Here is a 14,325-nt window from a genome sequence, read left to right as displayed (position 1 = left end):
GAAATGGAAATATGGGAACTAATGCTTTTAGTAGCATAATACTAGCAAAAGCAGTAATTTACCAATGCCAGGAGTTACTAACTCTACCTTAGGGTTTTTTTATTTAAATATATTGTGTATAATCTTGGTGTGTGAACTGTAGAAGGATTTATCTGTTAGCCACCAGGAAAGGCCTATAAGTAACACATTGCACAAGTGACTTTCTGTTACTAAGCATTTACTTGTTATAGTAAAGCAGTCAATGAAATTGATAGAATAGTATCACTTAAAGCCTGTGTCTCCTTCTACCAGCTATGCTGTAAAAACATCTTTAGATGTTCTACCACAACCAGCATAATGCAAAAGTTACCTAATTCTAGCAAGAATAATTTTTTTTTCCTTTTAACTCCTTAATTCAGCCCTTCTGGAAGATACGAACACTTGTCTTCAAGCATGTAGCAGCCTCCATGCCCTGTCTTCCTCCCTCCCAGATGACCTTTTACAAAGGTACTTGTGCAGAATTCTATGTGTTATTTTAGTTATTCTATTAATGGAAATGTTATCACCTCTTTCTTTTTTATTGACGCAGGTGTGTTGATGTGTGTCGTGTTCAACTAGTTCATAGTGGTGCTCGTGTAAGACAGACTTTCGGAAAGCTTCTGAAGTCAATTCCTTTAGATGTTGTGTTGAGGTAAGTTGTTCAGATTAGCTTCAATATAGAGAATAGTTGGTTTCTTCAATGACAATTATGTAAAAAATAATGCCAGTTGAATGTCATCATACTGTCTTAAAATCAAAAAACATGAAGTGCCTTGCTGTCTCTTCTACTTTATTACAGGTTTAAGAATGGTAGGTAGTACACAAAGTAATTAACAAGTGTGATACAGCACTTCTTGCAGCAAATATGAATGCTTGTAAGTTCCATGTTATCCAGAGCTTCATCAGTACTGTGTCCTGCAGTTTGTCTCAAAGACCTGAACTCTTAAAGCACTTTGTCTTAATACTAAAAAGTATACTTATTTCCAGTTATTGTGCATGTATATACATGTGTGCTTGTGTGACTTTTTGAACAACTTTTTTTATTCAAGTACATTATAGCATGGGTTGGTTTTTTTTCCCCCTCTTCCTGCAGTAACCGTACCCACACAGAAATACAAGAAATTTCTTTGGCTTTAAGAAGTCATATGAGCAAAGCTCCAAGTAATACATTCCACCCACAGGATTTCTCTGATGTCATTAGTTTTATTTTGTATGGAAACTCTCACCGAACTGGGTAAGAATTTCTTTTAAAATTGAAATTCGTGGATGTTGAAATCATAGTAAGCTGTATTTATTTTAGAATTTTAGAAATCACATTGCTTTACTTTCAATCATTTTTTTTTTAATACTTTATAAGTATTTATAAATATCTTTAAATACACACCTTTTTGCATATTTGCCTATGTACATTGCTGCTTGGATATAATCCGATGAGATTTGTTGGAGAGCAATACGCAGCTGAAGTGTGTGCAGTATAAACTCCTGAACCACGTGAACTTGTGTTAATGTACTGATGTTTTCTTTCAGGAAGGATAATTGGTTAGAAAGATTATTCTATAGCTGTCAAAGACTAGATAAGAGAGATCAACCAACCATCCCTCGCAATCTGTTGAAAACTGATGCTGTTCTTTGGCAATGGGCTGTTTGGGAAGCAGCTCAGTTTACTGTTCTTTCGAAGTTACGAACTCCTCTGGGTAGAGCCCAAGATACATTTCAAACAATTGAAGGTAATGTAAAAACTCTAGTTTACTTTCATGGGATTTTTTTTTGTAAGGTTATGCAGCTAAGAACTTTGTGTCCAAGCAAGAAGCACAATGTTATTTTTCACTGATTATAGATTTTAGCATGTTCTTGACTGAGGCATCAAGAAATGTAATGGCAGAAGACTGGTTGTATAATTACTGTTAGTGTTTGAGAGGTTTTGAGAGATAGCATTGCTGTGCCTTGACATATACTAAACAAAATACTGTCTAGTAACTCTTTTGTCCCATGTTTTGGTAAAATATGTAGGTATTATTAGGAGTCTTGCAGCTCACACATTAAACCCTGACCAAGATGTTAGCCAGTGGACTACTGCGGACAATGACGAGGGACACAGCAGCAACCAGCTTAGGCTTGTTCTCCTTCTACAGTATCTGGAGAACTTGGAAAAATTGATGTACAATGCTTATGAAGGATGTGCCAATGCCCTTACCTCTCCACCCAAGGTTGGTTTGTCTTACAGTGCTGATGTTACTTGAAACAAGCTACTGAACAATGTTTTGAGGGTTGTTTAGTTCTTAACCATGGAACTTCAGAAGAACTTCTCAAACCAAGTTTGAGACTCTTAATTCATCTGGCTTTGGCCTATGCATAGAGAACATGTGAAAACCAGGATTTATTTCTGGAGTACCAGCTTGTATAGTAATGTAAATCAAGCAAGTCTGTAGTACCTCTAATTTGTAGTAGTCACTTACTTGTAGATTGTCAACAGTCCTGTTATAAAGTAACACAATTATTTGAGACTTTAAATTGTTTTTTGAGGAATATAATAATTATTTATAAACAACATGCCCTTTTGTGTAGTTCTCACTGCAAAACATTTTTCACTGTTGAAATAAGCTGTTATATTACTGCCGTGTCAATGCCTGGTAACTACATAATTATAGGTGGTTCGTTTCAAGACTTTTAACTTGTTTTTAAGCCTGGCCAGTTGCATGCTATGCATGATTTCAGGATGTCTGCATTAATAAAATTAAAGATGCAGAATTTTGCCTGTTTCTTGATCTCCTGATTGGAAACTCAGCTGGAGAAAAGACACCTGTCCTGGCTTTGATTGTTACAAATATTAAGTACTTAATGTAACTATTTGGATTCATACAGAAGAATGGTATTGTAAACCTTACCTTTTCTGTCTTTAAAGGTTATCAGGACATTCTTTTATACCAATCGTCAGACATGCCAAGATTGGCTAACGCGGATTAGGCTTTCCATCATGAGAGTTGGGTTGCTGGCTGGCCAGCCTGCTGTGACAGTCAGGCATGGTTTTGATTTACTCACAGAAATGAAAACTAATAATAGTCTCTCTCAGGTACTCTCTTTTCAAACTCTTTGTTTGTAAAATTTGTAAATTATTGCAAAATATCACCATGATACTCTAGAAGAGCTAAGCTAAGGCAATCGGTAGTTATTAAACCAACTGGTCTGTAAAAGATCGCGTAATTTAAAGCCACGTTTTAAACTCATGCTTTGGTGTTGACAAACTTCTGTGGTTAAGTGATGCTGTAGGTTGGAGATTAGGATGTACTGTATACATATGGTGAAATATTATACTTGAATGAATGAAACCTATAGTTCATTCACAATTTGTATTGAACAATTCCTTTTTAAGCAGAATGTTCTGCTTAAACTTTACAAAACTGCTGTTTTATTAGTGTGAGGCCTTCCCAAGCTTGTAGTAGTGTAGTGTCTTTGCTTACCTGTGTATGAGCAGGAGAGGGATGTGTTCTGAGGATATTCTTCCTTTCTAAGTAACTAGCAGATAAGTGCAGGGGTGGGTTGAGTGGATAAAGTGGCTAAGCCTTCTTAAAAAGGCTGAATAGTTTCTTCAATACATGACTTGATTTGCTTAAATATTTTAACAAAGGAGGTTTGATAGATAATTACTACTTCCTATGAAGTAGTGGACAGTCAGGCCGTGGATTCACAGCATAGACTCTTCACTTAGCTCCCATGCTTTTCCAAAAGCAGCGTAATGGATGGATATGCCAAGCACTTCACTTGTAGATGCATATAATGAAATGCAGCTTTACCATTTGCAAGTACTTAACCATGTATATAGCTCTTATTTTATATGAGGTTTGTTAAATAAAGCTTTTGGTTTGGTTTTAGGGAAATGAATTGGAAGTGACAATCATGATGCTGGTAGAAGCATTATGTGAACTTCATTGTCCTGAAGCTATTCAGGGTATAGCTGTCTGGTCTTCTGCTGTAGTTGGGAAGAGTCTTGCCTGGATCAGTTCTGTAGCACAACAAGCAGAAGGGCGGTAAGTTTTCTGAGTTAACTGGATGTTACAAACTTGGATACTTTTTGCTTCTTATGCATAGTTCTACTTTTGAATCTTTTAAATTGTGGTGTGAATGAAGGCTAATGATCTAATTTCCTTTTCAGTTAGTCATTGTGTCTTTCAGAGATACTCAATTCATCCAGCATTTTTAGGTATTTTAACTTTTAACTAAATTACCAGGATTTTAATATAAATGGTGTTCCTATGCTGTTTTTTCCTTAGTTTTTCATACATAGCAATGCTATTTTATATTGTATTTAATTGCAAAATATTATTAATTTAAATACTTTCTAATGAAGTTTCTGACCAACATTGTGATCTGGTACCTGCCACAGTTTGCCAAGAGAGGGCCTCCAAGAGAGATGCTTTGCAGCTTTAGTTCAGCTTTGAAAAAAGTGGCTTCTACGTCTGTTGAAGTAGAATCTTTGGCTGCAGATACAAATAAGTGGGTCAATGTTCCAGATAGGGTATGCATTCCTTTTAGTGTTTTCATCTCCTTAAAGGAATGCATCCTTTCTTTTGTATGAAATGAAAAAGGGACCTCTTTCATTATTTTTCTGCATGTAAAAATTCCCAAATAAAACAAAAAAAGTAGGTTTTGTATTTATAACTATCTTTCCCCTATTTTTGTAAGACTCCTGAAAATAATGTGCAGCTTTGTAATATGTGAGAAGCTTCTCAGAAATGTCAAGTTTAAGGTGTGAATTGTTGCCTTAGACCCAGTTATACAATCCTCTATTAAATGATATGTAGTTAATCGGTATTCAGCTTTACTCATCCATGTAAAAATTGACAGTCAAATATAAAACTGATTTATTTCCTTCAGTCTGTACTTGATTTGAAGTTGGCATTAAAACCTGAATGGAAAAACTCTTATATTCTGCTATAACCTGGAAATTTAGCTGGTAAACTTGTATTCAGTGCTAATCCCTTTCTTTTGCTGAAGGTGACATGTGAACTTTTTGGGTGTGGTGGTAAAGGAATGTTTAAGATACAGTCTATTTACCCCAAAAATAAAAGGTTCTGTAAAATGCTGACTAAAATATTAAACCATTTAAGGTTTGAAAAAGCAACTGTGGAATACCAGGAGCACCTGTGCTCCATGACAGGAGTGGATTGCTGCATAACAGGCTTCGACAAAACTGTTCTGAAGTTGGCCAATTCAAACAGTGTGAATAATGCCAGTCCAAAGCATTCCTTGAATGGTCAGTATTCCTTTCTTTTTATGGGAAATACAGTTTTGTAACACAATGTACATAAAATTAGAACATCCAGTGATATAGCCATGATAATGATAGTGTCTAATCCTTAAATCTGAAAACTTCTTTCTGTTTGTGGTTAAACTGAACCACTTAATGCCACTTTATCATAGAATCATAGAATGGTTTGGGTTGGAAAGAACCTTAAGCTCATCTAGTTCCAACCCCCCATGCCATGGGCCGGGATGCCTCATGCTAGACCATGTCACCCAAGGCTCTTTCCAACCTGGGCTTAATGGCATTGAAACCAATGTTATGTCTAAATATGAGGGTTTGCAGTACTGAGGTCTAGCTGAATGAAACTAAAAATAATAGGTAAAATATTTTGTATCTTACTAATTTGGTTCTAAATTATTTTAGATCATCATAAATTAAGGCTTAGTATTTATGTTTGTATCATAAATGCATTAGTGACTCAGAGTTTTTTAACTACTGAGACTTTGTTTCCTCTTTGAAAAGTGACCTTCTTTCTTCCTAATTTAGTTCTTCTGTTTTCCTGTTTTGATGCTTCTTTACAGATATGGACTATTTCCAAAACCTCGTTTGAAAACGTTCTTTTTTTTAAATAAAAATTAGAAGTGGAATAAGGATGCTGCAAATGTTGTGTAATTTTTTTTTTTTATATTAAGTGTTTTTCTTGGTAAAACTTAATCAAGAAGTTACATTTGAGTAATAGAATTTACATTTGAGTAATAGAATTGCTATTTAAAAACACATAAGTAGAAATATATATTTAAGCATATATTTTTTTGTTTGTTTCACAGGAGAAACTAGAAAAACTGTTCTAACTAAGCCAAGTGACTCTTCACCTGAAGTTATAAACTACTTGGGTAACAAAGCATGTGAATGCTACATTTCCATTGCTGACTGGTCTGCTGTTCAGGAATGGCAAAATATGGTCCATGACTTGAAGAAAAGCAATAGTAATACCTCAATCAATCTGAAAGCAGATTTTAACTACATAAAGTAAGGATATAACTAATTTTTTCAACAGTTTCTTAGAGTTCAGTATCTTAGAACTGGATTATTAAAGTTTTTAGGGATTTTTAGAAACTAGATGTCTGAAACAGAGGAGTGATAGGAAGAAAGTTATGTTTTTGGAAGGCGGGGGGAATATTTTCATTCATTAATATAAAAAGCATATTAAGGAGGTGGTCTTGACTGCTTTGATTTTTCTTTTTAATAGCATTTAGAATTGTAGTTTTTACATTTATTTCCTAACCCTGGATATTTGTCTGGTTCATGAAAAAGTATCTGTCCTTGAAATAGTCATTCAAGGTTTAAGAGTCTTTCTGTTTCATTTTGGCAACTTGATTACTATCCACCCCTGTGCTGTTGTGGTAAACATTGTAAAATCCTTTTCGCTGAAATTTCTTGACTAGAAAATGGAAGCATAAAAGGAAGCTTTGAAATCAAATCTTTCAGGTCTGTAAAGGTGACTACTTCTGACAGAGAATAGGGCAATCCTTTTCCTTACTGCAGTAACCCAGAGTGCTGTGCAGTTAATCATTAGGAAAGTGAGTGCTTGTCGTGGATGTGAAAACGTGTCATTTCTGAATGTTCATGGTTTTGTAAACTGAAGCCACTGTACTTTTGATAAACATCACTATTGCAGAGGTCTGGTTGCTTGTTTGAGTTAGTTTTCATCCAGATAATTACTGGAAGAAAGATACTATATCATCAGAAAAATCCTGTGAAGAGCCTCTGAGGATGCACAGCACTTGGACCCTTCTATCCCTGACCAGGCCGAGCAGAGACTTTCTGTAGTAATGAGGATCAAAATAACTCAGCAGAAAGGGGAGTTTTCACATGCTGAATAGTTTTGTTTGTGTTTTTTGGTTTGTTTTGGTTGTTTTTTTCTTCTTCCTTTCCTAATGCAAATACTTAGATAATTCCTTCTTCAGTGGATAGTAACAAGAATATAGAACCTTTGAGTCTTCTGAGCCATGAAGGCTCTTAACCTTTCAGTACCTTTTTTGTAGAAGTCTATAATGCCCAAATTACTTCGGGGGGGGGGATGGGGTGGGGGGGGGGGTGGGGAAGTTAAGTTTGCAGCTTCAGGCTATTAAGCAGTATAATTTTGTATAATCTATGACCTGAACAATATACCAGTCTGAAATTTCAGTTTCATGTAAACTGAAGAGTTGAAACAATGGCCACATGAAATTCTGCCCCAGAACTTATCTTGCTGTGTATGGCAGGGAGGGGGAAGTTTTGGGGGTTTCTTTGCTTGTTTTTAAACTTTTCCAGAGTCAACCTTTTTCTTCCTGATTATGGTGGAAGAGTATTACATGTAGTGTAATGATAATATGAAAAGCTTCATACCTGGGGAGGTGTTTTCCTTTCACTTTGATATTGAGTGTATTCTTTTGGTGCAGTACTATTGCCTTTTGTTGATCCATTTTAGAATTGGGATTTTTGCTTAGAATTAATCGTAAGTGCTCTGCAGGATTTCGAGTAGGCTTGAGTCTTTCTTTTTTGCTGCATAAAATATTTAGCAACTGGAATGAAGTGAGAAACATGAAAATAAAACTATAAACATTGAATTGCAGATCTTTGAGCAGCTTTGAGTCTGGACAGCTTACTGAATGCGCTGAACAACTAGAATTATTACCAGGAGAAAATATCAACCTACTTGCAGGGGGATCCAAAGAAAAAATAGGTATAAATACTTAAGTTAACATTGCTTCAAATACAAAAGTAAATATTTCTTCATGCATCTGTATCTATAAATGACAGACTGAAACTTCTTCTGAGTGCAGTTTGCTGTGTTCAGTGGACTGACCATAACCTTTATGAATCGAGCTTCAAAATGATTGGCAATGGTCATTCTATGTGTTGATATAAGTGTGTTTTCTGGAGCTGATGTGTGTTTATAAGTAATCTATCATCAATTTCTAATATGAATGAATGCATGCATACATACATATTAAATATGTTTTAAAAGTTCTTTTTCCAAACTTCCTTGCTCTCAAATGCGTTCTCAGATGGTGATGCTTTGGTAAAATTTGGCTGTTCTAGTTGGTTTCAATTGTTTAATTTCCATATAGACATGAAGAAGCTCCTTCCTAATATGCTAAGTCCTGATCCAAGAGAACTTCAAAAAGCAGTTGAAGTACAGCTTTTGAGAAGTTCAGTATGTCTGGCAACAGCTGTAAACCACATAGAACAGGAGCAGAAGTGGCAGTCAATATCTGAGTAAGTTGCAATGTGCTATGAATGAATGAATTTTCTGTAATGTGGAAAACTGTTCTAGTTTGTTAAACATAAATTTTTTTTATGTTTAACAATGTTAAACATAACGTTGCATACCCTACTTTGTACTTCAGCATCTATTGTAATTGCTACCAGTTTTAGCTGTAGTGAGTTATAAGTTTACTGAGGAAAAATCAGGTGATGTTTAACTTGCAGATTATGTAGTTCTTTGATAAAGTACTGCTTCTGGTCAGTTTAACAATAAAATACCATACTGCAACTCGTGTGTGATGTTGCAAGATTTTTTCTCATAATATCTTTTGAAGATGCTGAATTTGCTTTTTATTCAGTAATTTTGGTATCACTGTTTAATCTGTAAGTCTAGGTTTAAACAAACAAAAATGACTGTTGTGATTCTTTGATTTCAGAAATGTTATTAAGTACTTAAAGCAAACATCACGAATTGCTATTGGACCTTTAAGACTTTCCACACTTACTGTGTCTCAGTCTCTACCAGTGTTGAGCACTCTTCAGTTATATTGTTCTTCTGCTTTGGAAAACACTGTATCCAACAGGCTGACATCAGAGGTATGTCTGTGTGTTCAAAACCTAAATTGGAGTAGTGTCTTTCTCCATATCATGAAGTGTTGAATATAGAACATACATTAATTGCTTTGACCATTGTTAATAATACTGTAAAAAGACAGTTTTCTGATGGGCCTTGACCCAAGTTTTTTTTAGAGTTACATCTCAGTTGGACTTCTTTCTATAGTTATTAATATACCATATCTTACAATTACAGTATTTCTAAAGTTTTACTGATAGTTGCTTTTTAGAGAAGTGTTGATATTTCTTCTCTAAATAAATCGTAAAACTTATTCCTACAACACACACTTGTAATTTACTTTAAAAGTAACTTTAAAATATTTATAAAAAACCAATCACCTCAGCAATTGAAAAACTCTATGTCAAACTTCAACCAGCATCAATGATCTAGTTCTAATTTCTAATCATATAGTTCAGAAAACAGTTCTGCTTGATTTTGAGCTGTTCTTAGTGGTGTTCTCTCAAATATAGCATGTCTTTCTAGAGTTGTGTAAAACATATTTGCATTTTATAGTTTACTGTGAACACTGGCTACTAATACAAATAATGCGTACTCTGTACCAAAATGGTCTTTGGTTGTAATAATTGAAAATACATTTTGGTAAAGATGTGTCTCATGACAACTATGCGATTTCCATGCCTCTTTCAGGACTGTCTGATACCTCTCTTCAATGATGCTTTGAGGTCATGCAAACAGCATGATGTAAGGCCATGGATGCATGCACTGAGATACACAGTGTACCAGAATCAATTGATGGAAAAACTTAAAGGTATGTAAGCTCTCGTTTTAGTGTTATGAAAGGTAAATGCAGAATTTGAACTTAAATCTTCTGTTGAAAGCAGTAGCTGTGTCTTTTTTCTATTAATTAGATGGTTTACTTTCTAAAAGCCAAGTTTGAATTATTTAGGTGTCTTGCTCTAAAGCCAGGGGTCTCAATTACTACTGTGACATAGACTGTTAAAAAGAAAAAATCATTCCAAAATGCTTAGCAGTTTTATACTCTTCTAATTGCCCTTTACTTGCTCATCTCTTCATATTTCAATGCTTTCCCTTTTGAACGCTTCAAGACTATCAAAAATGGTTCTTTAAAAAGTCACGAAAGTCATTTAAATGTGCGGTATGGTAAGAGGTACTGGGGAAAAAGAAGTATTGGGGAACAAGTAGATTTCTTAGTTAAGAATAATGTTTATAATGAAAAAATCACTCTTTTGCCCAGCAGATAATCTATGGATATATTTTTTCATTTCAAGTGGGGTATATAAGTATTCTAGGCAGAAATAAAGTAATCTAAATTTCTGAAGGAGGTGTTAGGAAATGTGAAAGAGCTGAACAATTTTTTACTGATGACCATATGCAGAATATGTTGGGCAGAAATTATCTGTATAACCCAGGTACAATTACTGCTTGTTTAATAATTTTGTTTACAATGTTTTGCTTTCTTCAGAACCAACAGTCCCAATTAAAAGCCATCTAATGGAGCTGGGCTTAACAGCAGCAAAATTTGCACGGAAGCGAGGAAATATTGCCCTAGCTACACGACTGCTTGCCCAGTGCAGTGAAGTTCAGCTAGGAAAAACCACCACTGCACAAGATCTAGTCCAGCACTTTAAAAAATTGTCTGCACCAGGTCAGATAGATGAAAAATGGGGTCCTGAACTTGATATTGAGAAAACAAAATTGTTATACGCAGCAGGTGAGTATTTGCTAATTGTGTTGTAGATACTTGAGCTTCTTGTTCCTATAACTAGACCAATTCCCCTGACCTTGAAGAAATTGTAATAGGACAATATGATTTGGAACTGGTGTCATCCTGTTAACTGTTATCTCAGTCTGAAAGTGTTTTCACAAGTCTTTTCTTACTTGTAATTTTCAACTTCAAAAGAGAATTTTCTTTGTAAAAATATGTTGTTACAAGCTGTATCTAAACATACTGAAGTTCAGGAGAAGTGTTTTGAATAAAGTTAACGCTCTGATGAAGATATGCTTTTCATGATATGCAGGTCAGTCAACACATGCCATGGAAATGCTGAGTTCTTGTGCCATATCCTTTTGCAAATCCGCCAAAGCTGAATATGCAGTTGCAAAATCTATTCTCACACTGGCTAAATGGATTCAAGCAGAATGGAAAGAGATTTCGGGACAGTTAAAACAAGTATATAGAGCTCGACAGCAGCAGAATCACACTGGTCTCTCTACCTTGTCTAAAAACATATATAATTTGATTGATCTCCCTGCTGTAAATACACTAGAAGAAGAATATCCTAGGATTGAAAGTGAATCTACAGGTAGATTTGTTCTCCTTCTTATTCTTTTGTGGTTAAATTAGTTACTGATGATCCCTTGAAGGATAGCACCAGTTACGTTGATAAAGAGTAAGACCTCCATCACTCATGTATTTGTTTTCGTAATACCTGTATGAACAGTCTGTTTTGTGCAATAGGTAACCATACAGTTAAACCTAAACACTTCATTGGTGATATTTCATGTTGCTTTCACATTTTTCTCATTCAAGCAATGGTAGCCTGAAGAAGAAACTGGAATGTGTTTATTTTATGAGGAGGATAATAAATTTTGTCCTACTTTTGTCTGCTTTCAGCTCCTGTATTTGCTAAAGCTTTAATAAGATCTTTCAGATCAAGCATTGGCAAGATTTATATTTTGAAGGCCCTGATATGTATGAAAAGCAGTTACCATAGTTTTTCTCATGATCTTTAATCTATACATCGTTTGAACACTTCTGTTGCCACAAAATGTACTCAAATTCCCAATTTTCTGCTGACTTGTCTTCAAATGTCAAAGTTCTTTGCTTAAACATGGATTTCATAAATAACTTCGTTCCTCTCTTGCAGAGTCAGAGTTATTTTAGATCTGTTAATGGATGTTAAACAGTATGTGCTTTCTGACTTGATGGTGAAGAAAATAAATATAAACACAAATGCACTGTCCTAGATGCTTCATAACTGCTCTCTGAAACATCTTGCTCTTTTGGACATCACGAGTTCTTGCCTAAGTTCCATCTTTCTGTGAAAGAGAAAACAATTGTAGACTGTAAGCAGTGATTGTTAGCAAATGAAAAGTGGTCTTTGTTTTGCAGCCAGTATCAGAACTGAAAAATAATTGCATTTAGGAAAATTTTACTCTCTTGGGCATTAACTTGACTGAAAAAATACTACATCCTTAAAATGTTTTGATGTTATTTTCTGTGTTACGGAAATTAGAAGTAGGTTTTACATCATAACATATTGCTGTATTTCTCCCATTACAGTAAATATTGGAGTTGGAGAACCTGACTTCATCTTGGGACAGCTATATCACTTGTCTTCAGTACAGGCACCTGAAGTTGCCAAGTCTTGGGCAGCCCTGGCTAGTTGGGCTTACAGATGGGGCCGGAAAGTAGTTGATAATGCCAGGTAAATTCATTCTAATGTTTAAATCTGTACACCACAGTTAGTTTTCTTAAGGTAAACCCTAGCTTTATATTTATGATTACTGTTCTTTGTGGTCTGAAGTCACATATGTGAGCAGAAGACTGAGTATTTTCTCTATTACTTGCCCTCTGTAAGAAGTGATTTTAATTCTGAGATAAGGATGAAAATTTCTTCCTTCAAGAAGTTTTATTTATACAGTCTTAATAGGTTCAATAGCTCTACAAATACTAATTGATTGGGGATCAATAATTCGTTAAATGTTACAGTCAGGGAGAAGGCGTTCGTCTGCTGCCCCGGGAAAAATCTGAGGTTCAGAACTTGCTTCCAGACAACATTGCAGAGGAAGATAAAGAGAAAATCTATGGGATTCTTGGGCAGGCAGTGTGTCGTCCAGCTGGGATTCAAGTAAGTGTAAATTTGCTTGCTTGAAAAATGTTCAACCTCAGTGTGAACCTTACTTGTCCTCTACTTGGCATTCATATTAATTCTCGTAAAAGTTTTGAAGTTAAAATTCGGACAATACAAGAGTTCTCTGAGAAACCATCTGTTAGCTAAATGGCTACACATCTGTTCTGCGGACTATGGGAATATTATTAAGTAAAGCAGTTGCATGACAACCACATTAGGAACTAATGTGGCTTGTAGAAGTGGTTGGAGGACTTAATCAAATTGTTTTCGCTTTATTTGCACGTAGGATGAAGATATGACTCTACAGATCACTGAAAATGAAGACAATGAAGAAGATGATATGGTGGATGTTATATGGCGTCAATTATTAACAAATTGTCCCTGGCTTTCAGATCTTGATGAAAATGCAACAGAAGGGTTAATTAAAGTGTGGAGGAAAGTTGTAGACAGAATCTTCAGTCTGTATAAACTCTCCTGCAGTGCATACTTTACTTTCCTCAAACTCAATGCTGGTCAGGTTAGTGTTTGTACTGATGAAGAAATCCAGTTACAAACTTTTCTAAATGATGATATGAACTATGAACTTAGCTTAGGGGAGTAATTCTTTCTTTCAAGGTTCCACTTGATGAAGATGATCCCAGGCTGCACTTAAGAAATACTTCTGAGCAAAGCACTGATGATGTTATTGTGATGGCAACTCTCAGACTGTTACGACTGCTTGTGAAACATGCTGGAGAACTTAGACAATATCTAGAGCATGGGCTAGAAACTACACCTACTGCTCCTTGGAGAGGTAAGTATGTGTTATGTAGTTGTTAAAATTAATTTTGGTGCATTTTCTCTAAATACAAGCAGAAAGCATTCTGGTTCCTTCCCTCCCCTGCCTTAAGACACTGAAAGAAAAAAGGAGATGTAGTTTGTGGATTGTTATGTTATATTACCACCTAAAAAAAAAATGGGGGGGGGGGGGAGGGTGTTTCCTAGCCACGTTTTAAAATGCAGTTCAGAGAAAGACGTATGGCTAGATCCAGATGTCTCAGAATTAGTTGTTTGTCACTACACTACTGGTTCTGGGTTCCCACAGGCTTTCCCACAAAGGTTGTAGAGTGAAAACGTGGAAGGCAGCAGCAGCAGAGGCTGACTGTTGTGAAATTGTACTTTATTTTCAAACATTGTTACTAACTTCAAGAACTATTAAGGAGACTTTCCTTATTTTTGAAAAACGATAGAACAGATACAATGTGCAAAACGCAATTCCTAGTGCTTGGCTAAAGGATTTATGTATTGCATTGATGTTATCTGTATCTGAACAGTAGAAGAAAATAAGCTATTGCCTGTACAGTAAAAAGACATTTATGTTCTCC

General features: G+C 35.3%; 1 protein-coding gene across 6 annotated transcripts in view; it reads left to right on the top strand.

Moving 5' to 3' along the window:
* Window positions 1-14,325, top strand: part of SMG1 (SMG1 nonsense mediated mRNA decay associated PI3K related kinase) — an 86,795-nt gene that overhangs the window by 50,609 nt on the left and 21,861 nt on the right. For 5 of the 6 annotated variants that reach the window (XM_030481472.1, XM_030481473.1, XM_030481476.1 and 2 more), the window contains 19 exons: window positions 399-486; window positions 569-670; window positions 1,112-1,252; window positions 1,546-1,745; window positions 2,029-2,225; window positions 2,921-3,088; window positions 3,889-4,043; window positions 5,124-5,269; window positions 6,088-6,289; window positions 7,876-7,985; window positions 8,374-8,521; window positions 8,947-9,106; window positions 9,774-9,894; window positions 10,570-10,818; window positions 11,126-11,410; window positions 12,391-12,535; window positions 12,820-12,958; window positions 13,248-13,478; window positions 13,577-13,754. In XM_030481472.1, coding sequence (XP_030337332.1) covers window positions 399-486; window positions 569-670; window positions 1,112-1,252; window positions 1,546-1,745; window positions 2,029-2,225; window positions 2,921-3,088; window positions 3,889-4,043; window positions 5,124-5,269; window positions 6,088-6,289; window positions 7,876-7,985; window positions 8,374-8,521; window positions 8,947-9,106; window positions 9,774-9,894; window positions 10,570-10,818; window positions 11,126-11,410; window positions 12,391-12,535; window positions 12,820-12,958; window positions 13,248-13,478; window positions 13,577-13,754 — 3,165 coding nt within the window. The remainder of the gene's footprint in view (window positions 1-398; window positions 487-568; window positions 671-1,111; window positions 1,253-1,545; window positions 1,746-2,028; window positions 2,226-2,920; window positions 3,089-3,888; window positions 4,044-5,123; window positions 5,270-6,087; window positions 6,290-7,875; window positions 7,986-8,373; window positions 8,522-8,946; window positions 9,107-9,773; window positions 9,895-10,569; window positions 10,819-11,125; window positions 11,411-12,390; window positions 12,536-12,819; window positions 12,959-13,247; window positions 13,479-13,576; window positions 13,755-14,325) is intronic. The other variant, XM_030481474.1, reaches the window with a different exon arrangement.

The sequence above is a fragment of the Strigops habroptila genome, chromosome 4 (assembly GCF_004027225.2).
Source record: "Strigops habroptila isolate Jane chromosome 4, bStrHab1.2.pri, whole genome shotgun sequence".
Classification (NCBI taxonomy): Eukaryota; Metazoa; Chordata; class Aves; order Psittaciformes; family Psittacidae; genus Strigops; species Strigops habroptila.
This window is presented reverse-complemented; position numbering and strand designations above follow the sequence as displayed.